This window comes from Cetorhinus maximus, chromosome 13 (genome assembly GCF_964194155.1).
Source record: "Cetorhinus maximus chromosome 13, sCetMax3.hap1.1, whole genome shotgun sequence".
Taxonomy (NCBI): Eukaryota; Metazoa; Chordata; class Chondrichthyes; order Lamniformes; family Cetorhinidae; genus Cetorhinus; species Cetorhinus maximus.
In genome coordinates, this window is record NC_135891.1 from 118891511 (window position 1) to 118913437 (window position 21927).

Below are 21927 nucleotides of genomic sequence, written 5' to 3' on the forward strand. Positions count from 1 at the left end.
GCATAACAGGACTGAGTATCCCAGCACTGACTGTGTGTGCATAACAGGACTGGGTGTCCCAACACTGACTATGTGTGTGTAACAGGACTGGGTGTCCCAACACTGACTACGTGTGTGTGACAGGACTGGGTGTCCCAACACTGACTATGTGTGTGTAACAGGACTTGGTGTCCCAACACTGACTGTGTGTGTAACAGGACTTGGTGTCCCAACACCGACTGTGTGTGCATAACAGGACTGGGTGTCCCAACACTGACTATGTGTGTGTAACAGGACTGGGTGTCCCAACACTGACTGTGTGTGTGTGACAGGACTGGGTGTCCCAACACTGACTATGTGTGTGTAACAGGACTTGGTGTCCCAACACTGACTGTGTGTGTGTAACAGGACTGAGTTTCCCAGCACTGACTATGTGTGTCTGTAACAGGACTGAGTATCCCAGCACTGACTGTGTGTGTGTAACAGGACTGAGTATCCCAGCACTGACTGTGTGTGTGTGTAACAGAACTGAGTGTCCCAGCACTGACTGTGTGTGTGTATAACAGGACTGAGTGTCCCAGCACTGACTGTGTGTGTGTAACAGGACTGGGTGTCCCAACACTGACTGTGTGTGTGTGTAACAGGACTGGGTGTCCCAACACTGACTGTGTGTGTGTGTAACAGGACTGGGTGTCCTAACACTGACTGTGTGTGTGTGTAACAGGACTGGGTGTCCCAACACTGACTGTGTGTGTGTAACAGGACTGGGTGTCCCAACACTGACTGTGTGTGTGTGTAACAGGACTGGGTGTCCCAACACTGACTGTGTGTGTGTGTAACAGGACGGGTGTCCCAACACTGACTGTGTGTGTGTGTAACAGGACTGGGTGTCCCAACACTGACTGTGTGTGTGTAACAGAACTGAGTGTCCCAGCACTGACTGTGTGTGTGTAACAGGACTGAGTGTCCCAGCACTGACTGTGTGTGTGTGTAACAGGACTGAGTGTCCCAGCACTGACTGTGTGTGTGTAACAGGACTGAGTGTCCCAGCACTGACTGTGTGTGTGTGTAACAGGACTGAGTGTCCCAGCACTGACTGTGTGTGTGTGTAACAGGACTGAGTGTCCCAGCACTGACTGTGTGTGTGTGTGTAACAGCACTGAGTGTCCCAGCAATGACTGTGTGTAACCGGACTGAGTGTCCCAGCACTGACTATGTGTGTCTGTAACAGGACTGAGCATCCCAGCACTGACTGTGTGTGTGTGTAACAGGACTGAGTGTCCCAGCACTGACTATGTGTGTCTGTAACAGGACTGAGTATCCCAGCACTGACTGTGTGTGTATGTAACAGGACTGAGTGTCCCAGCACTGACTGTGTGTGTGTAACAGGACTGAATGTCCCAGCACTGACTGTGTGTGTATGTGTGTAACAGGACTGAGTGTCCCAGCACTGACTGTGTATGTGTGTAACAGGACTCAGTATCCCAGCACTGACTGTGTGTGTGTAACAGGACTGAGTATCCCAACACTGACTGTGTGTGTATATAACAGGACTGAGTGTCCCAGCACTGACTGTGTGTGTATAACAGGACTGAGTGTCCCTGCACTGACTGTGTGTGTGTAACAGGACTGGGTGTCCCAACTCTGACTATGTGTGTGTAACAGGACTGAGTATCACAGGACTGAGTATCCCAGCACTGAATGTGTGTGCATAACAGGACTGAGTATCCCAGCACTGACTGTGTGTGCATAACAGGACTGGGTGTCCCAACACTGACTATGTGTGTGTAACAGGACTGGGTGTCCAAACACTGACTACGTGTGTGTGACAGGACTGGGTGTCCCAACACTGACTATGTGTGTGTGACAGGACTGGGTGTCCCAACACTGACTATGTGTGTGTAACAGGACTTGGTGTCCCAACACTGACTGTGTGTGTGTAACAGGACTGAGTTTCCCAGCACTGACTATGTGTGTCTGTAACAGGACTGAGTATCCCAGCACTGACTGTGTGTGTGTAACAGGACTGAGTATCCCAGCACTGACTGTGTGTGTGTGTAACAGGACTGGGTGTCCCAACACTGACTGTGTGTGTGTGTAACAGGACTGGGTGTCCCAACACTGACTGTGTGTGTGTGTAACAGGACTGGGTGTCCTAACACTGACTGTGTGTGTGTGTAACAGGACTGGGTGTCCCAACACTGACTGTGTGTGTGTAACAGGACTGGGTGTCCCAACACTGACTGTGTGTGTGTGTAACAGGACTGGGTGTCCCAACACTGACTGTGTGTGTGTGTAACAGGACTGGGTGTCCCAACACTGACTGTGTGTGTGTGTAACAGGACTGGGTGTCCCAACACTGACTGTGTGTGTGTAACAGAACTGAGTGTCCCAGCACTGACTGTGTGTGTGTAACAGGACTGAGTGTCCCAGCACTGACTGTGTGTGTGTGTAACAGGACTGAGTGTCCCAGCACTGACTGTGTGTGTGTAACAGGACTGAGTGTCCCAGCACTGACTGTGTGTGTGTGTAACAGGACTGAGTGTCCCTGCACTGACTGTGTGTGTGTGTAACAGGACTGAGTGTCCCAGCACTGACTGTGTGTGTGTGTAACAGCACTGAGTGTCCCTGCAATGACTGTGTGTAACCGGACTGAGTGTCCCAGCACTGACTATGTGTGTCTGTAACAGGACTGAGTATCCCAGCACTGACTGTGTGTGTGTGTAACAGGACTGAGTGTCCCAGCACTGACTATGTGTGTCTGTAACAGGACTGAGTATCCCAGCACTGACTGTGTGTGTGTGTAACAGGACTGAGTGTCCCAGCACTGACTGTGTGTGTGTAACAGGACTGAATGTCCCAGCACTGACTGTGTGTGTATGTGTGTAACAGGACTGAGTGTCCCAGCACTGACTGTGTATGTGTGTAACAGGACTCAGTATCCCAGCACTGACTGTGTGTGTATAACAGGACTGGGTGTCCCAACTCTGACTATGTGTGTGTAACAGGACTGAGTATCACAGGACTGAGTATCCCAGCACTGAATGTGTGTGCATAACAGGACTGAGTATCCCAGCACTGACTGTGTGTGCATAACAGGACTGGGTGTCCCAACACTGACTATGTGTGTGTAACAGGACTGGGTGTCCCAACACTGACTACGTGTGTGTGACAGGACTGGGTGTCCCAACACTGACTATGTGTGTGTAACAGGACTTGGTGTCCCAACACTGACTGTGTGTGTAACAGGACTTGGTGTCCCAACACCGACTGTGTGTGCATAACAGGACTGGGTGTCCCAACACTGACTATGTGTGTGTAACAGGACTGGGTGTCCCAACACTGACTACGTGTGTGTGACAGGACTGGGTGTCCCAACACTGACTATGTGTGTGTAACAGGACTTGGTGTCCCAACACTGACTGTGTGTGTGTAACAGGACTGAGTTTCCCAGCACTGACTATGTGTGTCTGTAACAGGACTGCGTATCCCAGCACTGACTGTGTGTGTGTAACAGGACTGAGTATCCCAGCACTGACTGTGTGTGTGTGTAACAGGACTGAGTGTCCCAGCACTGACTGTGTGTGTGTAACAGGACTGAGTGTCCCAGCACTGACTGTGTATGTGTGTAACAGGACTGAGTATCCCAGCACTGACTGTGTGTGTGTGTGTGTGTGTGTGTGCGTGTGTGTGTGTGTACATGTGTGTATAACAGGACTGAGTGTCCAAGCACTGACTGTGTGTGTGTAACAGGACTGAGTGTCCCAGCACTGACTGTGTGTGTGTAACAGGACTGAGTGTCCCAGCACTGACTGTGTGTGTGTAACAGGACTGAGTGTCCCAACACTGACTGTGTGTGTATAACAGGACTGAGTGTCCCAGCACTGACTGTGTGTGTATAACAGGACTGAGTGTCCCAGCACTGACTGTGTGTGTGTGTAACAGGACTGAGTGTCCCAGCACTGACTGTGCGTGTGTAACAGGACTGAGTGTCCCAGCACTGACTGTGCGTGTGTAACAGGACTGGGTGTGTGCCTATTATTGACCTGTTATATTTATTATGTACCCATAACCATATCTATTGCTGACTGCTGAGGGGATGGGAAGAATTAATTTGACTGAATGATTTGAAGATGTTGGCTGTGAGCTCCCTAGCTGTGGTATGTTTATCTTCTCTTTATATCTTTCTGCTGACAGATGTTGGCTGCTCTTTTAATAACCAGGCAAATTATCCTGAACGTGAAGGAGGTTCTGCAGCCCCTTTTCTATGAGAAATATAAACAGGGACACCTCACTCTTCAAGTGACAATAAGGATGCTGAGAAATCTGTTCAGACACTCACCAGAACGGGTCAAGGAGGTCAGGGAGAGTCCAGAGGAAGCGAGTGAAGAAGAACTGGAACAGCTGGACCCCAGTCAGGGCAACAGGAAACTGGAGAGTAAGTGTGAGAATGGAGCATGTGGGGCTCCTGAGGAAGAGGAACAGCAGAACGAAGAGGAAGGGGACGAGGAGAGTGTCCTGGACTGTGGCCTTCGCCTCTCGAAGAAAGTGAGCTTTGCTGGGAGTGGGCAGAAGGCGGTGAAAGAAGAGAGGAACTGTGAGATGGAGGGAATCTTGCAAGGGATGCTAATGGAGGAGGGGAGTCCTATCCTGGTGGAGAGAGGTGCCGAGGGAGGACTGGTGTTTGAACTGTGTGAGCACGATGCAAAGATCGAGCCGGATTACGGTGATGTGGGGGTGGAAGGAAAGGAGCTGGGTGTGGTGCTGAGACACAGGCGGAAAGACAAGAGCACAGAGCAAGGCGAGAATACCGAGACTGCAGCCAACAGACTCTCCTGGATGGATCCACCGGAGGATTATGAAGATGTTCCTCTCACTCAAGGAGAAATTGAGAGCTGTATGCAAAGATATGAGGTCAGTGTTGGCATATTCAATCCGTTAGACATACACCCGGTCCTATTAAACACAACCCAGTCTTGTTACACACACCCCCAGTCCTGTTAAACACAACCCGGTCCTGTTACACACACACCCAGTCCTGTTAAACACACTGCCAATCCTTTTAAACACACACCCCCAGTCCTGTTACATATACCCCCAGTCCTGTTAAACACAACCCAGTCCTGTTACATATACCCCCAGTCCTGTTAAACATAACCCGGTCCTGTTACACACACACCCAGTCCTGTTAAACACACCCTCAGTCCTGTTACATGCACCCTCAGTCCTGTTACACGCACCCCCAGTCCTGTTGCACGCACCCCCAGTCCTGTTACACGCACCCCCAGTCCTGTTACACGCACCCCCAGTCCTGTTGCACGCACCCCCAGTCCTGTTGCACGCACCCCCAGTCCTGTTACACGCACCCCCAGTCCTGTTACACGTACCCCCAGTCCTGTTACACACACCCCCCCCAGTTCTGTTACACACACCCCCCCAGTCCTGTTACACACACCCCCCCAGTCCTGTTACACGCACCCCCAGTCCTGTTACGCACACACCCCCAGTCCTGTTACACACACACCCCCAGTCCTGTTACACACACCCCCCCAGTCCTGTTACACACACCCCCCCAGTCCTGTTACACACACCCCCCCAGTCCTGTTACACACACCCCCCCCAGTCCTGTTACACACAGCCCCCCAGTCCTGTTACACACACACCCCCCCCAGTCCTGTTACACACACCCCCCCAGTCCTGTTACACACACCCCCCCCAGTCCTGTTACACACACCCCCCCAGTCCTGTTACACACACCCCCTCAGTCCTGTTACACACACCCCCCAGTCCTGTTACACACACCCCCCCAGTCCTGTTACACACACCCCCCCCCATGTCCTGTTACACACACCCCCCCCAGTCCTGTTACACACACACCCCCGGTCCTGTTACACACACACCCCCAGTCCTGTTACACACACACCCCCAGTCCTGTTACACACACACCCCCAGTCCTGTTACACACACCCCCCCAGTCCTGTTACACACACACCCCCAGTCCTGTTACACACACCCCCCCAGTCCTGTTACACACACACCCCCAGTCCTGTTACACACACACCCCCAGTCCTGTTACACACACACACACAGTCAGTGCTCCGACACTCAGCCCTGTTACACACACACACACACAGTCAGTGCTCCGACACTCAGCCCTGTTACACACACACACAGTCAGTGCTCCGACACGCAGCCCTGTTATATGCAGTCAGTGGGTTTATCCCTGGATCACTCCCCTTTGCACCCTCTGCTGGTCAGAAGTAGTTTCTGCCTTGTCTTGTTCAATTGTTACTTTCAGCAGCAGAGCACATTCTCCCCTCTGCTATAGGGAGGAAAGCTGCAGAATGCCCATCTACATTGTGGCAGTGAGCCACCTGAAGTGAGAAACTCCTGATTCCATTCCCAATGTGTCCATATTACTGATCTCAGCCAGGACTGCAATGGGGGCAGACGAAGTAAAATAATCCTGGGTGCCCTGAGCTAGTGAGGAGAGTAACTTGGTCAGTGGTTCTCCTCATCGTAAGCCTCTTTATTTTCCTCCTCTTTTTGCCATTTCTAATTCCAGTTTCATTATTCTCCCACTTTCTCGCCTTTGATTCTCACCAACAACAACAACAACTTGCATTTCTCATCATTTTCAGTACTGAGGGAGTGCTGCACTGTCAGAGAAACCATCTTGCAGATGAGACATTAACCGAAAGCCCGCCTGCCCTCTCAGGTGGATATTAAAGATCCCATGGGCATTATTTTAAAGAAGAGCCCCCCTGCCCCTAGGAGGGATTCTACCCAGTGCCCTGGCCAAAATTTATCCCTCAAATAACATCAGTAAAACAGATTACCTGGTCATTACCACATTCCTGTTTGTGGGACCTTGCTGTGTAAATTGGCTGCTGCATTTGCTACATTACAACAGTGACATTACTTCATTGGAAGCAAAGTATTTTAGGATGTCCTGAGGTTGTGGAGGAGGTTAGGGATAGTGAGAGGTGAGGCTATCATCTCAAACTGTTTCTCTCTCCTCTCAAGCCATCCCTCTCGTCCCTTTTTTCGGCCCAGTTTCTCTCTGCCTTTTCTCTCTTTTGTTTCTCACTAGTTTTTCTCCCAAGCTCTTCTTTTTCCCACTGTCTGCATTCTCTCTGTATATGCTCTCCCCCTCTATCTCTTCCTTTCTCTCTCTTTCTTCCTCATTCTGGCTGTCTTAGGAACATAGGAACAGGAGAAGGCCATTCGGCCCATCGAGCCTGCTCCGCCATTCAATACGATCATGGCTGATCGAACACTTCACTGCCTTTTACCCACACTATTCCCATAACCCTTTACGTTATTGTTAATCAGAAATCCATCAACCTCTACCTTAAACATACTCAGTGACTGAGCTTCCACTGCCCTCTGGGGTAGAGAATTCCAAAGATGCACAACCCTCTGAGTAAAGAAATTTCTCCTCATCTCGGTCCTAAGTGGTTTTCCCCTTATTTTGAAATTGTGCCCCCCTGGTTCTAGACTCCCCAACCAGGGAAAGCATCTTATCTGCATCTACCCTGTCTATTTCTTTAAGTATTTTGTAAGTTTCAATGAGATCACCTCTCATTCTTCGAAACACGAGAGAATTCAGGCCCAGTTTCCCCAATCTCTCTTCATAAAACAGTCCCGCCATCCCCGGGACAAGTCTGGTGAACCTTCGTTGCACTCCCTCTATGGCAGTAATATCCTTTCTGAGGTGAGGGGACCAAAGCTGCACACAGTACTCCAGGTGCGGCTTAACCTAGCTTCTACACAATTGAAGCAAGACTTCACTACTCCTGGACTCAAATCCTCTTGCGATAAAGGCTAATATTCCATTAGCCTTCCAAACAGCCTGCTGCACCTGCATGTTGGCTTTCAGCGACTTACGGACAAGGACACTCAGGTCCCTTTGTACATATACACTTTCTAGTCTCTTACCATTTAGGAAATACTCTGCACATCTGTTCCTTCTTCCACATCTGTTCCTTTCTCCCTTTCTATCTCTGCACTGTTCTTCAATTTCCCTTCTTTACCTTGTTCCCAGTCATCCTCCCTCAATTTCTCTTTGCGTCTTATTTTCCCTCTCCAGCCCTCTTCCTCTTTCACTCTCTTGTTTCTCTCCCTTCTGATTCCTCCTTCCACTCTCCATCCCTCTTTCTTGCCCGCTTCTCTTCTTCCCTCTCTCTAGCCCTTTCCACATCTTTTCATCTCTCATTTACCTTCGCTCTCTCCCACATTTTGTCTCCTCTGCTTCCTCCCTCCTTTTCTTTTTCCTTCTCTCCAACTCCCTCTCTCCTTCTCTTTCTCCTTTTCCCTCCCTCCCTCTTCTTATAGAATCATAGAATGGTTACAGCACAGAAGGAGGCCATTCAGCCCAAAATATCTATGCTGGCTCTTTGCAACAGCAATTCAACAAGACCCACTCTCCTGCCTTTTCCCCGTAGCCCTGCAAATTCTTCCTCTTCAGACAATGGTCCGATTCCCTTTTGAAAACATGACTGAATCTGCCTTGACCACACTCTCAAATGATGCATTCCAGATCCTAACCACTCGCACCCTAAAGATGTTTTTCCTAGTGTCATCTTTGGTTCTTTTGCCAAAATCTTTAAATTGGTGCCCTTTGGTTATCGACCCTTTCGCCAATGGGAACAGTTTCTCCCATCTATTCCGACCAGGCCCCTCATGATTTTGAACACCTCTGTCAAAGTTCCTCTCAACCTTCTCTTCTCTAAGGAGAATAACCCCAGCTTCTCCGAATCCATCCTCATAACTGATCCTCATTCTTGGAACCATTCTTGTAAATCTTTTCTGCACTCTCTCTGCTGCCTCCACATCCTTCCTAAAGTACGATGCCCAGAGTCGAACACAATACTCCAGTTTGAGGCTGAACCAGTGTTTTGTACAGGTTCACCATATCCTCCTTCCTTTTGTATTCTAAGCCCCGATTTATAAAGCCCAGGATCTCATTTGCCTTTCTAGCCATTTTCTCAACCTGCTTTGCCTCTTTGAACAATTTCTGCATAACTTCTCAAAATGTTTCTTTCCTCGTTCCTCCAGGACACTTTCCAGGATTACCAAGAGATGTTTATTCAGTTTGGGTATGTGGTGCTGTTCTCCTCAGCGTTCCCCCTCGCTGCGATGTGTGCCCTCATCAATAACATCATTGAGATCCGCAGTGATGCCTTCAAACTGTGCACTGGGTCCCAGAGGCCCTTTGGCCAGAGAGTGGACAGTATTGGTCAGTGGCAGGTAGGACAAGTGCATGAATGTGATTTTAAGCTGTTCCGTAAAATATACACAGGATCTGCTATTCTCTATAATGTACACAGAATCTGCTATTCTCTATAATGTACACAGGATCTGCTATTCTCTATAATGTACACAGGATCTACTATTCTCTATAATGTATACAGAATCTGCTATTCTCTATAATGTACACAGGATCTGCTATTCTCTATAATGTACACAGGATCTGCTATTCTCTATAATGTACACAGGAACTGCTATTCTCTATAATGTACACAGGATCTGCTATTCTCTATAATGTACACAGGATCTGCTATTCCCTATAATGTACACAGGATCTGCTATTCCCTATAATGTACACAGGAACTGCTATTCTCTATAATGTACACAGGATCTGCTATTCTCTATAATGTACACAGGGGCTGCTATTCTCTATAATGTACACAGGGGCTGCTATTCTCTATAATGTACACAGGGGCTGCTATTCTCTATAATGTACACAGGGGCTGCTATTCTCTATAATGTACACAGGAACTGCTATTCTCTATAATGTACACAGGATCTGCTATTCTCTATAATGTACACAGGATCTGCTATTCCCTATAATGTACACAGGATCTGCTATTCCCTATAATGTACACAGGAACTGCTATTCTCTATAATGTACACAGGATCTGCTATTCTCTATAATGTACACAGGGGCTGCTATTCTCTATAATGTACACAGGGGCTGCTATTCTCTATAACGTACACAGGATCTGCTATTCTCTATAACATACACAGGATCTGCTATTCTCTATAATGTACACAGGGGCTGCTATTCTCTATAATGTACACAGGATCTGCTATTCTCTATAATATACACAGGATCTGCTATTCTCTATAATGTATACAGGATCTGCTATTCTCTATAATGTACACAGGATCTGCTATTCTCTATAATGTACACAGGGGCTGCTATTCTCTATAATGTACACAGGGGCTGCTATTCTCTATAATGTACACAGGGGCTGCTATTCTCTATAATGTACACAGGGGCTGCTATTCTCTATAATGTACACAGGGGCTGCTATTCTCTATAATGTACACAGGATCTGCTATTCTCTATAATGTACACAGGGGCTGCTATTCTCTATAATGTACACAGGGGCTGCTATTCTCTATAATGTACACAGGATCTGCTATTCTCTATAATGTACACAGGACCTGCTATTCTCTACAATGTACACAGGACCTGCTATTCTCTATAATGTACACAGGACCTGCTATTCTCTATAATGTACACAGGATCTACTATTCTCTATAATGTACACAGGATCTACTATTCTCTATAATGTACACAGGACCTGCTATTCTCTATAATGTACACAGGATCTACTATTCTCTATAATGTACACAGGATCTACTATTCTCTATAATGTACACAGGATCTACTATTCTCTATAATGTACACAGGACCTGCTATTCTCTATAATGTACACAGGACCTGCTATTCTCTATAATGTACACAGGATCTACTATTCTCTATAATGTACACAGGACCTGCTATTCTCTATAATGTACACAGGATCTACTATTCTCTATAATGTACACAGGATCTACTATTCTCTATAATGTACACAGGATCTACTATTCTCTATAATGTACACAGGATCTACTATTCTCTATAATGTACACAGGACCTGCTATTCTCTATAATGTACACAGGACCTGCTATTCTCTATTACGTACACATAATCTGCTATTCTCTATAATGTACACAGGGGCTGCTATTCTCTATAATATACTCAGTGGCTGCTATTCTCTATAATATACACAGGGGCTGCTATTCTCTATAATATTCACAGGATCTGCTATTCTCTATGATGTACACAGGGGCTGTTATTCGCTATAAAATAGACAGGGTCTGCTACTCTCTATAATATACACAGGGACTGCTATTCTCTATAATATTCACAGGATCTGCTATTCTCTATAATATTCACAGGATCTGCTATTCTCTATAATATACACAGGGGCTGTTATTCGCTATAAAATAGACAGGGTCTGCTACTCTCTATAATATACACAGGGGCTGCTATTCTCTAGAATATGCACAGGGGCTCTTATTATCTACTATATACAGAGAGTCTGTTATTCTCTATAATATGCACAGGAGCTGTTATTCTCTATAATATACACGGGGCTGCTATTCTCTAGAATATACACAGGGTCTGTTATTCTCTAAAATATACCCAATGGCTGCTATTCATACACAGGGGCTGTTATTCTCCATAATATACGCAGGGTATGTTATTGCGCTAATGCTAATCTCCTCAATATGATGAAGTGTGAGGGCTGTGTTCAATATTCCCTGTTTATGGACCCATTGTGTATGTTATAGAGAATAACAGACCCTCTGTATATTATAGAGAATAAGAGCCCCTGTGTATATTATGGAGAAAGTGTTCTATTTGAAATGATGTGGCTGAGGCTGTTTTCCTGTTGTGATGGGCTGTGCTAACAAGCCCAATGCTTGTAGCTGCCCTGCTGTTCCTGTGTGTGGCTGAGGCTGTTTTCCTGTTGTGATGGGCTGTGCTAATGAGCCCAATGCTTGTAGCTGCCCTGCTGTTCCTGTGTGTGCTACACTGAAGCTGGAAAGCTGTAATTCTGCTGAACTCAGTTACTCGCTGTTTCTCCACAGAATGTAATGGAGGCTATGGGAGTATTAGCCATCATTGTTAACTGCTATCTGATTGGTCAGTGTGGACAACTGCAGCGCCTTTTCCCTACACTCAGCTCCGAGATGGCCATCATCCTCGTGGTGATCCTGGAGGTAAGGGGCTCAATGGGGGCAGAGAGTCAGAGAGGGGTGTGGGCTACATACAAACATACGAGTTAGGGGCAGGAGTAGGCCATTCAACTGCTCAAGCCTGCTTCACTACTTGATAAGATAATGGCTGTTCTGATTGTGGCCTCAACTCTACTTTCCTGTCTACCCCCTATACACTTTGACTCCCTTGTCAATCAAGAATCTATTTAACTCAGCCTTAAAAGATATTCAATGACCCAGCCTCCACTGCTCTCTGGGGAAGAGAGTTCCAAAGGCAAATGACACTCTGAGAGAAAAAAAATTCTCCTCATTTCCATTTAAAAGGGAGACCTCTTATTTTTAAACCGTGTCCCCTAGTTCTAATCTCTCCCATAAGGGGAAACATCCTCTCAGCATCCAGCTTGTCAATTGCCCTCAGGATCTTATGTGTCTATGGGTGTATCCAAGTGTTACATCCGAGGGGTGTGGGATATATCAGAGTGTTACAGTGAGGGGTGTGAGATATATCAGAGTGTTACAGTGAGGGTGTGGGTTGAGGATGTGGGATATATCAGGGTCTTACAGTGAGAGGTGTGAGCTATACCAGAGTGTTACAGTGAGGGGTGTGAGATATATCAGAGTGTTACAGTGAGGGTGTGGGTTGAGGATGTGGGATATATCAGGGTCTTACAGTGAGAGGTGTGAGCTATACCAGAGTGTTACAGTGAGGGGTGTGAGATATATCAGAGTGTTACAGTGAGGGGTGTGAGATATATCAGGGTCTTACAGTGAGAGGTGTGAGCTATACCAGAGTGTTACAGTGAGGGGTGTGGAGTATATCAGAGTGTTACAGTGAGGGTGTGGGTTGAGGATGTGGGATATATCAGAGTGTTACAGTGAGGGGTGTGAGATATATCAGAGTGTTACAGTGAGGGGTGTGAGCTATACCAGAGTGTTACAGTGAGGGGTGTGAGATATATCAGAGTGTTACAGTGAGGCGTGTGAGATATATCAGAGTGTTACAGTGAGGGGTGTGGAGTATATCAGAGTGTTACAGTGAGGGTGTGGGTTGAGGATGTGGGATATATCAGGGTCTTACAGTGAGAGGTGTGAGCTATACCAGAGCCTACAGTGAGGGAAGTGGAGAGTGTTGCAGAGAGGGGTGTGGGGTATTTCAGAAAGTGTTACAGTTAGGGATGTGGAGTATATCAGAGTTCTGAATATCTGCTCAGGGCTGGAGAGAAACTTGCAGTGGGTGGGGGAAGAATCCAGTCATCATGGTCCATGTAGATACCAACAACATAGGCAGGACAAGGAAGGAGGTTCCGTATAGTCAGAATGAGAAGCTAGGTACCAAATTAAGAAGCAGAACCTCAAAGGTAATAATCTCTAGATTATTACCTGAGCCACATGTAAATTGGCATAAAGCAAATAAGATGAGAGAGATGAATGCGAGGCTCAGAGATTGGTGTGGGAGAAGTGGGTTCTGGTTTGTGGGGCACTGGCAACAGTCCTGCGGAAAGTGGGGGCTGTACCTTGGGACGGTCTACACCTGAACTGTGCTAGTACCAGTGTTCTAGCGAGCCTCATAACAAGGGAAGTAGAGAGGGCTTTAAACTAAATAAGGGAGGTGAGGGATCAAGCTTGGGTAGATGTGGCAAATCAAGGGGTGGATTCAAGGCAGGAGACCATAATAGTAATACGGGAAATGAGGGTCATGGAATAGCAGGAAGGGACAGAGAGATAAAACCTAAGAATACACCAATAGTCAAGACTAGATGTTACAAAGGTAACAAAAGGACAAATGCGTGTAGCATTCATAACAAATTTAATGAATTGATAGCGCACATTGAAGTAAATAAATATGATCGGATAGCCATTAAGGAGACATGGCTGTAGGATGACAAGGATTGGGTCCTGAATAGTGAGGGGTATATGACATTCAAGAAGAATAGGAAGTTAGGTAAAGGTGGAGGGGTATCACTGTTAATCAAGGATGGCACTGGGGCAATAGTTAGAGATGTCCTTGGTTCAGGAGATCAGGATTAGAATTGGTTTGGGTGGAGATGAGGAATAGTCGGGGAAAAAAGCCATTAGTGGGAGTGGTCAACAGGCCCCCTAACAGTAACCACAATGTAGGACAAAGTGTACAAGAAGAAATATTGGGTGCGTGTGATAAAGGGACAGCAATAATTATGGGTGACTTTAATCTACATATAAACTGGAAAAATCAGATTGGCAGTAGTAGCCTGGATGAGGAGTTCATGGAATGCTTTTGAGATAGTTTTGTAGAGCAGCACATCCTGGAAACAACCAGAGAGCAGGTTATATTAGACTTGGTGTTGTGTAATGTGACAGGATTAATTAATGACCTCAGAGTAAAGGCACCCCTAGATAGCAGCAATCGCAATATGATTGAATTTACATCCAGGTTGAAAGGGTTAAGAGTGGGTCTAAGACTAGTATTTTAAATGTAAATAAGGGCCACTATGTGGGCATGAAAGCTGAGCTATCTGAAGTGAACTGAGATACTAGGCTAGGGAATAGATGAACAGAGAAGCAGTGGCAGAAGTTTATGGGGACATTTCAGAATACTCAGAATAAGTATATTCCTACTACAAAGAAAAATTCTAAGGGGAGGACCCACCATCCGTGGTTAACTAAAGAAGTTAAGGAAAGCATCAAACTAAAGGAAAAAGCAGATAACTGTGTAAAGATGAGTGGCAGGTCAGATGGTTGGTCAGAATATAAAGAACAGCAGAGAATGACTAAAAGATTAATCAGGAGAAAGAAATTAGAGTATGAGAGGAAGCTAGCTAGAAATGTAAAAACGGATAGCAAGAGTTTCTACAGGTATTTAAACAAGAAAAAAGTAAGTAAAGTGAGTGTTGGTCCTCCAGAGAGTGACAGTGGGGAGTTAATAGTAGATAATAAGGAAATGGCGGATGAAACAAACAAATATTTTGCTTCTGTCTTCACTATAGAGGATACAAAAAACATTCCAGTAATAGCTGTAAATCAGGAGGTGGAAGGAAAAGGGGAACTTGGTGAAATTACAATCACTAGGGAAGCGGTACTGAGAAAACTGATGGAGCTGAGGGCTGACAAGTCTCCGGGTCCTGATGAATTTCATCTTCGGATCTTAAAAGAGGTGGCTAATGAGATAGTAGATGCGTTGGTGTTAATTTTCCAAAATTCCCCAGATTCTGGAAAGGTTCCATCAGTCTGGAAAGTAGCAAATATAAACCCTATATTCAAGAAGGGAAGGAGGCAGAAAACAGGAAACTATAGGCCAGTTAGCTTGATGTCTGTCGTGGAGAAGGTGTTAGAATCGATCATTAAGGACATTATAGCTGGGCACTTAGAGAAACTCAAGGTAATCGAGAAGAATCAGCATTGTTTTGTGAAAGGGAAATAATTTTTAACCAATTTATTGGAGATCTTTGAAGGAGTAACATGCACAGTGGATAAAGGGGAGCCTGTAGACGTGCTATACTTGGATTTCCAGAAGGCGTTTGATAAGGTGCCATGTCAAAGGTTATTGCAGAAAATAAAAGCTGTTGGTGTTGGGGGTAACGTATTAGCCTGGATAAGAGATTGGCTGGCTGGCAGAAAACAGAGAGTATGCATAAATGGGTCTTTTTCTGATTGGCAGGACTGGAGTCCCGCAGGAGTCTGTGCTGGGGCCTCAACTTTTTACAATTTACATCAATGTCTTAGATGAGGGGAGTGAAGGCCTGGTAGTTCAATTCGCAGACGAAACAAAGATAGGTGGGAAAGTATGTTGTGAAGAAGACATAAGGAGCACACAGATATAGATAAGTTGAGTGAGAGGGGGTCTGTTGTGGGGCCTCAACTTTTGACAATTTATATCAATGGCATGAATTTTTCCTGTGTCGGGCGGGCTTGGCGGGGCCGGGAGCGGGCGGGACGGTCGAGAACCCGACCGCTGCCCACAATCGGGTCCGCACCGCCATTTTACATGGGCGGGCCAATTAAGGCCTGTCCAGCGTAATACGCAAGCAGTAGCGCTGAGCACTACCTGTGCAGGTTGGGGGAGGAGGGAGAGTCGGGTCCAGAAATTAAAAATTTAATGGAATACGTCCTGTCACGTGACTGTGTCACATGAGGTGGGACACGTTTTTATTTTTCAGAAAAAGTTTTCATTTAATCGTTGTTAACTTTAGAAAACCTCATCCCGCTCGTGGATGAGATTTCCTAAAAAAACGTAAAGGCTGCTTGGCCTTTTCGTTTGCCTGCCAACCGTTAGTTTGGACGGGCAGCGTAACATTCACGTTAATTACCATTTTAATGGCCCCAATAGGCCTATCAATTATCGGCGGGCACGCGCCGATATCGCAAGACAGCGCGATGACGTTGGGACGCACGCCCGATGTCATCGCGTGTTATTTTACATTCTGGTGTGTCAGGCCCACCCCCACACGCTGAATGGAAAATTCTGCCCAATGATTTAGATGAGGGGAGCGAAGGCATGGTAGCTAAATTTGCAGATGACACAAAGATAGGCAGGAAAGTATGTTGTGAAGAGGACATAAGGGGTTGCAGACCAATATTAATAGGTTGAGTGAATGGGCAAAAATCTGGCAGATGGAATATAAGGTAGGAAAATGTTGAAGTTATTCACTTTGGCAGGAAGAATAAAAACGCAGAGTATTACTTAAACAGCAAACAGCTGCAGAATTCCGAGGTGCAGAGGGATCTAGGTGTTCTAGTTCATGAGTCACAAAAAGCAATTAATTAAGAAGGCTAAAAGCAAAAAACTGTGGATGCTGGAAATCAAAAACAAAAATAAAAATACCTGGAAAAACTCAGCAGGTCTGACAGCATCTGCAGAGAGGAACACAGTTAACGTTTCGAGTCCATATGACTCTTCAACAGAACTAAGGAAAAATAGAAAAGAGGTGAAATATAAGCTGGTTTAAGGGGGGGTGGGACAGGTAGAGCTGGATAGAGGGCCAGTGATAGGTGGAGATAACCAAAAGATGTCATAGACAAAAGGACAAAGAGGTGTTGAAGGTGGTGATATTATCTAAAGAATGTGCTAATAGGTGACATTAAGGGTAGAAAGCAGGACGAGCAAGGTACAGATAGCCCTAGTGGGGGTGGGGTGGGGGGAAGGGATCGAAATAAAAGGTAGAGATAAAACAATGGATGGAAATACATTTTAAAATAATGGAAATAGGTGGGAAAAGAAAAATCTATATAAGTTTTTGGAAAAAAGGGAGATCGGAAAAGGGGTGGGGATGGAGGAGAGAGTTCCTGATCTAAAATTGTTGAACTCAATATTCAGGCCGGAAGGCTGTAAAGTGCCTAGTCGGAAGATGAGGTGCTGTTCCTCCAAAAGATCTGAATGACGCGTGGTGACTTTGGGGCGCACGCCCAAAGTCACTGCGCGTCATTTAACGCATCAGCGCGCAGGGCCTGCCAGCGCACGCTGACATAAAAATTCTGGCCATTGGATGGCAGATCAGGCTTGGGGGACTGAATGGCCTACTTCTGCTCCTATTTCTAATGTTCATGTGTTCATATATTACAGTATTACTGTGAGGTGTGTGGGGTATATCAAAATGTTACAGAGGGGTTTGGGATATATCAAAGTTTTATAGTGAGGGGTGCGGGGTATATCAGAGCGTTACAGTGAAGGGTGTGGTGTATATCAGAGTGTTACAGTGAGGGGTGCGGGGTATATCAGGGTGTTACAGTGAAGGGTGTGGTGTATATCAGAGTGTTACAGTGAGGGGTGTGGTGTATATCAGAGTGTTAAAGTGAGGGGTGTGGGGTATATCAGAGTGTTACAGTGAAGGGTGTGGTGTATATCAGAGTGTTAAAGTGAGGGGTGTGGGGTATATCAGAGTGTTACAGTGAAGGGTGTGGTGTATATCAGAGTGTTACAGTGAGGGGTGCGGGGTATATCAAGGTGTTACAGTGAAGGGTGTGGTGTATATCAGAGTGTTATAGTGAGGGGTGTGGTGTATATCAGGGTGTTACAGTGAGGGGTGTGTGGTATATCCCGTTGACGAATCTGCAATAATCTGGTTTTGATTCTTGCAGCACTTTGCATTCCTCCTGAAATATGTGCTCCAAATCGCAATTCCAGATGTTCCCGCCTGGGTAGCTGAGGAAATGGCGAAGCTGGAATATCAACGGAGGGAGGCATTTAAGGTAAGTCACTCTGCTGGGGAAAATTTCTAGTTGTTAGCAGATTGTCAGACACTAGCTGAGAGCAACATATCAACAGCAATAGTGGGAAGGAAGCTACTTAAACAAAGAATGACAGTCAGTTAGATCCGTTTTGTGGAACCCTTTGACAGGGTAGTCGACCTGTGAAAACGTGTTAATGATCTTCTTACCTTCCGAGCAGAAGCATGAACGTCAGGCACAGCAACACTATCAGCAGCAGCAAAAGAGGAGGCAGCGTGAGGAGGAGGAGAAGCACCGGCAGGAACAGAAGGAGAACCTGCAGTCCAGGAAGGAGAGAGAGGCAGGGAAGGAAGAGGGAAAGTCCGGCTCTTTGTCCTCCGATCAGGCTCACAGCCGAGCTCACGGCAAATCCAAAGCAGCTCAGTCCTGCCAATCGATAGAGAAGCCCAAACGGCCTAGCTCCCTGCTGGCCTCCAACAACGTCCTGAAGTTGAAGCAGATCATCCCGCTGCAGAGCAAGTTCCTGTCAGGCGGAGGGAGCGGAGGGGGAGGGGCTATCACTGCCAAGTCCCCCCAGTCGCCAACCGGCAGTGAGAGCAAGCTGCCAGGATTTCTGAGCTTCAAGTTCCTGAAGTCACCCGCAGACGGGAAGAAGGATGGGGCTGCGGAGAAGGAGAAGGTGCAGTCGCCCACCAAGCCCTTCAACCCTGGCAAGCTGTTCAACTTTGGCAAGTCGGACACCGGCGTGTCCAGCTGCAACGGGGCCACCACAACCCAACCCAAGGCCGGAGCTGGTGGGGGAGCTGGCGCTTCCTCCTCTGAAAGTGGCGAGAAAGCCGCCAGCAAGTCGGACCTTAACGGACTCTCAGAGGCAGCAAACCCCCAGGATCCCAACACACATCCATCGGAGGAGTCCAGCAGTCCCAAACGTTAACACACAAAGAGATTAAAGCAAAGGATGTGGGCTGACACAATCTTCATTTGCAGAAAATAGAAAACTGGGCTGAAAAAAACTGTTTGAAAAGATCCTTTAAAAGTTTGGCTTCTCTCGTTATAACTTTATACATAAAAAATTGAATATTCAGGGATGGAAATCTGTATTTGATAAACAGGATACTCATCATCTTCAGGTTTTTTTATACAACATGGTTGGTGTAGACCATTGGTTTACTGATACCAAGATTTTTGGCTTTAAATTGTCGGGAAAGCGCGATGAATTTTCTGTTAACCTTCCTGTCCCTGGCTGCACACTCTTTGTCAATGTCGAGCCATCTCACTCTGTAACCTCTCACCAAACCCGGGCCAGAGAATCCGCCCAAAATTGATTCAGTAAAAATTTGACTTCAAACATTTTCACCAATTAAATGTGCAAAACGATCATTTGTGTAACAGCCTGTGGTCAACATTACCAGTACAGCAGATAAGAGACAAAATGCTAGAATCTATCATCAGGAGTGTGGAAACAGGGCAGTTAGAAAATTATGATATGTTCGGGTAGAGGCAATATGGATTTCTGAAAGGGAAATCTATTAAGAATTTTTAGAGGGTGCAACTAACAGGGTAGCAGAGAATCAGTCGATGTGATGTATTTGGATTTTCAAAAAGCATTCGGATATATTGGCATACACGAAATTCAGACACATGGGACTGGGGCATGGATAGAGGATTGGTCAACAGACAGTAAACAGAGAGTAGGAATAAAGAGGACATTTTTAGGTTGGCTGGCTATGTGGGGATCAGGACTTGAGCCTCAACTATTTACAATCTACTGTCATTGCCCCAGATGAGGGGACTGAGTGTAATGTATCCAAGTTTGCTGATGCTACAAAGAGGTTGTGAAGGAATACAGGCAGATTGAGCGGCCAAGAACTTGACATATCGAACATAATGTTGAGAGGTATTAAAAAAATAGCAAAGCAGATTTTTTAAATGGTGAGAGACTGGGGAATGTTAATATTCAGAGGGAACTAGGCAGCAGTTGAGAAGTCTGTTAAAAAGGCATATATGTGGTTCTTGGATTTATAAATAGGGGAATAGAGTAAATAAAAAGCAAAGCTAAACCTTTATAAATGACTGGTTATGGCTCACTTGAAGTATTGTGCCCAATTCTGGGCACCACACTATAGGAGAGGGTGCAGAGGAGATTTACCAGGATGGTCCGAGAGATGAGGGACTTCAGTTATGTGGAGAGACTGGAGAAGCTGGGATTGTTCTCCTTAGAGCAGAGAAGAATGGGAAATACAGGACTGAAGGTGTTGTATCTGAATGCACGCAGTATACGAAATAAGGTAAATGAGCTTGTGGCGCAGATTGAAATTGGCAGGTATGATGTGGTGGGCATTACGGAGACATGGCTGCAAGGGGATCAGGACTGGGAGCTAAATATCCAAGGATATACATCCTATCGAAAAGATAGGCAGGTTGGCAGAGGGGATGGCGTTGCTTTGTTAGTAAGAAATGAAATTAAATCGATAGCAAGAAATGACGTAGGGTCAGATGATGTAGAATCTGTGTGGGTAGAGTTGAGGAACCGCAAAGTTAAAAAAAAACATAATGGGAGTTATGTACAGGCCTCCGAACAGTAGTCAGGATGTGGGGCACACAATACACCTGGAGATAGAAAAGGTGTGTAAGAAAGGCAAGGTTACAGTGATCATGGGGGATTTCAATATGCAGGTAGACTGAGAAAATCAGGTTGGTAGTGGATCCCAAGAAAAGGAATTTGTGGAATGTCTACGAGGTGGCTTTTTGGAGCAGCTTGTGGTGGAGCCCACTAGGGAACAGGCAATTCTAGATTTAGTGATGTGTAATGGGGCAGATTTGATAAGGGAGCTTAAGGTGAAGGAACCTTTAGGAGGAAGTGACCATAATATGATAGAATTTACCCTGCAATTTGAGAGGAAAAAGGAAAAAGAGGAATCAGATGTAGCGGTATTACAGTTGAATAAAGGCAACTACAGAGGCATGAGGGAGGAGCTGGCCGGAATTGACTGGGAGATGAGCCTAGCAGGAAAGACCATGGAACAGCAAAGGCAGGAGTTTCTGGGAGTAATTTGGGAGACACAGCAAAAATTCATCCCTAGGAAGAAGCATACTAAAGGGAGGACGAGGCAACCATGGCTGATAAGGGAAGTCAGGGACAGCATAAAAGCTAAAGAGAAAGCATACAATGCGGCGAAGAGCAGTGGGAAACCAGGGGATTGGGAAGCCTACAAAGACCAACAGAGGACAACTAAAAAAGAAATAAGGAGGGAGAAGATTAAATATGAGGGTAAACTAGCCAGTAATATAAAAGAAGATTGCAAGAGTTTTTTTACATATATAAAGGGTAAGAGAGAGGCAAAAGTGGACGTTGGGCCGCTGGAAAATGACGCTGGAGAAGTAGTAGTGGGGAACAAAGAAATGGCGGAGGAACTGAATAGGTACTTTGCGTCAGTCTTCACAGTGGAAGACACGAGTAACATCCCCAAAGTTCAAGAGAGTTGGGGGGCAGAGGTGAGTATGGTGGCCATTACCAAGGAGAAGGTGCTAGGAAAACTGAAAGGTCTGAAGGTGGATAAATCACCTGGACCAGATGGATTACACCCCAGAGTTCTGAAGGAGATAGCTGAAGAGATAGTGGAGGCGTTAGTGGTGATCTTTCAGGAATCACTGGAGTCAGGGAGGGTCCCAGAGGACTGGAAAATTGCTAGTGTAACCCCGCTGTTTAAGAAGGGAGTGAGGCAAAAGACGGGAAATTACAGGCC

The 21927-nt window shown here is 46.2% G+C and overlaps 1 protein-coding gene across 3 annotated transcripts in view; it reads left to right on the forward strand.

Moving 5' to 3' along the window:
- ano8b (anoctamin 8b) overlaps positions 1-19556 on the forward strand; it is a 151301-nt gene extending 131745 nt beyond the window's left edge. For all 3 annotated transcript variants that reach the window (XM_078556174.1, XM_078556175.1, XM_078556176.1), the window contains 5 exons: positions 4177-4893; positions 9040-9231; positions 11912-12043; positions 18092-18202; positions 18402-19556. In XM_078556174.1, the coding sequence (XP_078412300.1) occupies positions 4177-4893; positions 9040-9231; positions 11912-12043; positions 18092-18202; positions 18402-19115 (1866 nt within the window). In that variant the 3' untranslated portion in view covers positions 19116-19556. The remainder of the gene's footprint in view (positions 1-4176; positions 4894-9039; positions 9232-11911; positions 12044-18091; positions 18203-18401) is intronic.
- The last annotated feature ends 2371 nt before the right edge of the window (positions 19557-21927 follow it).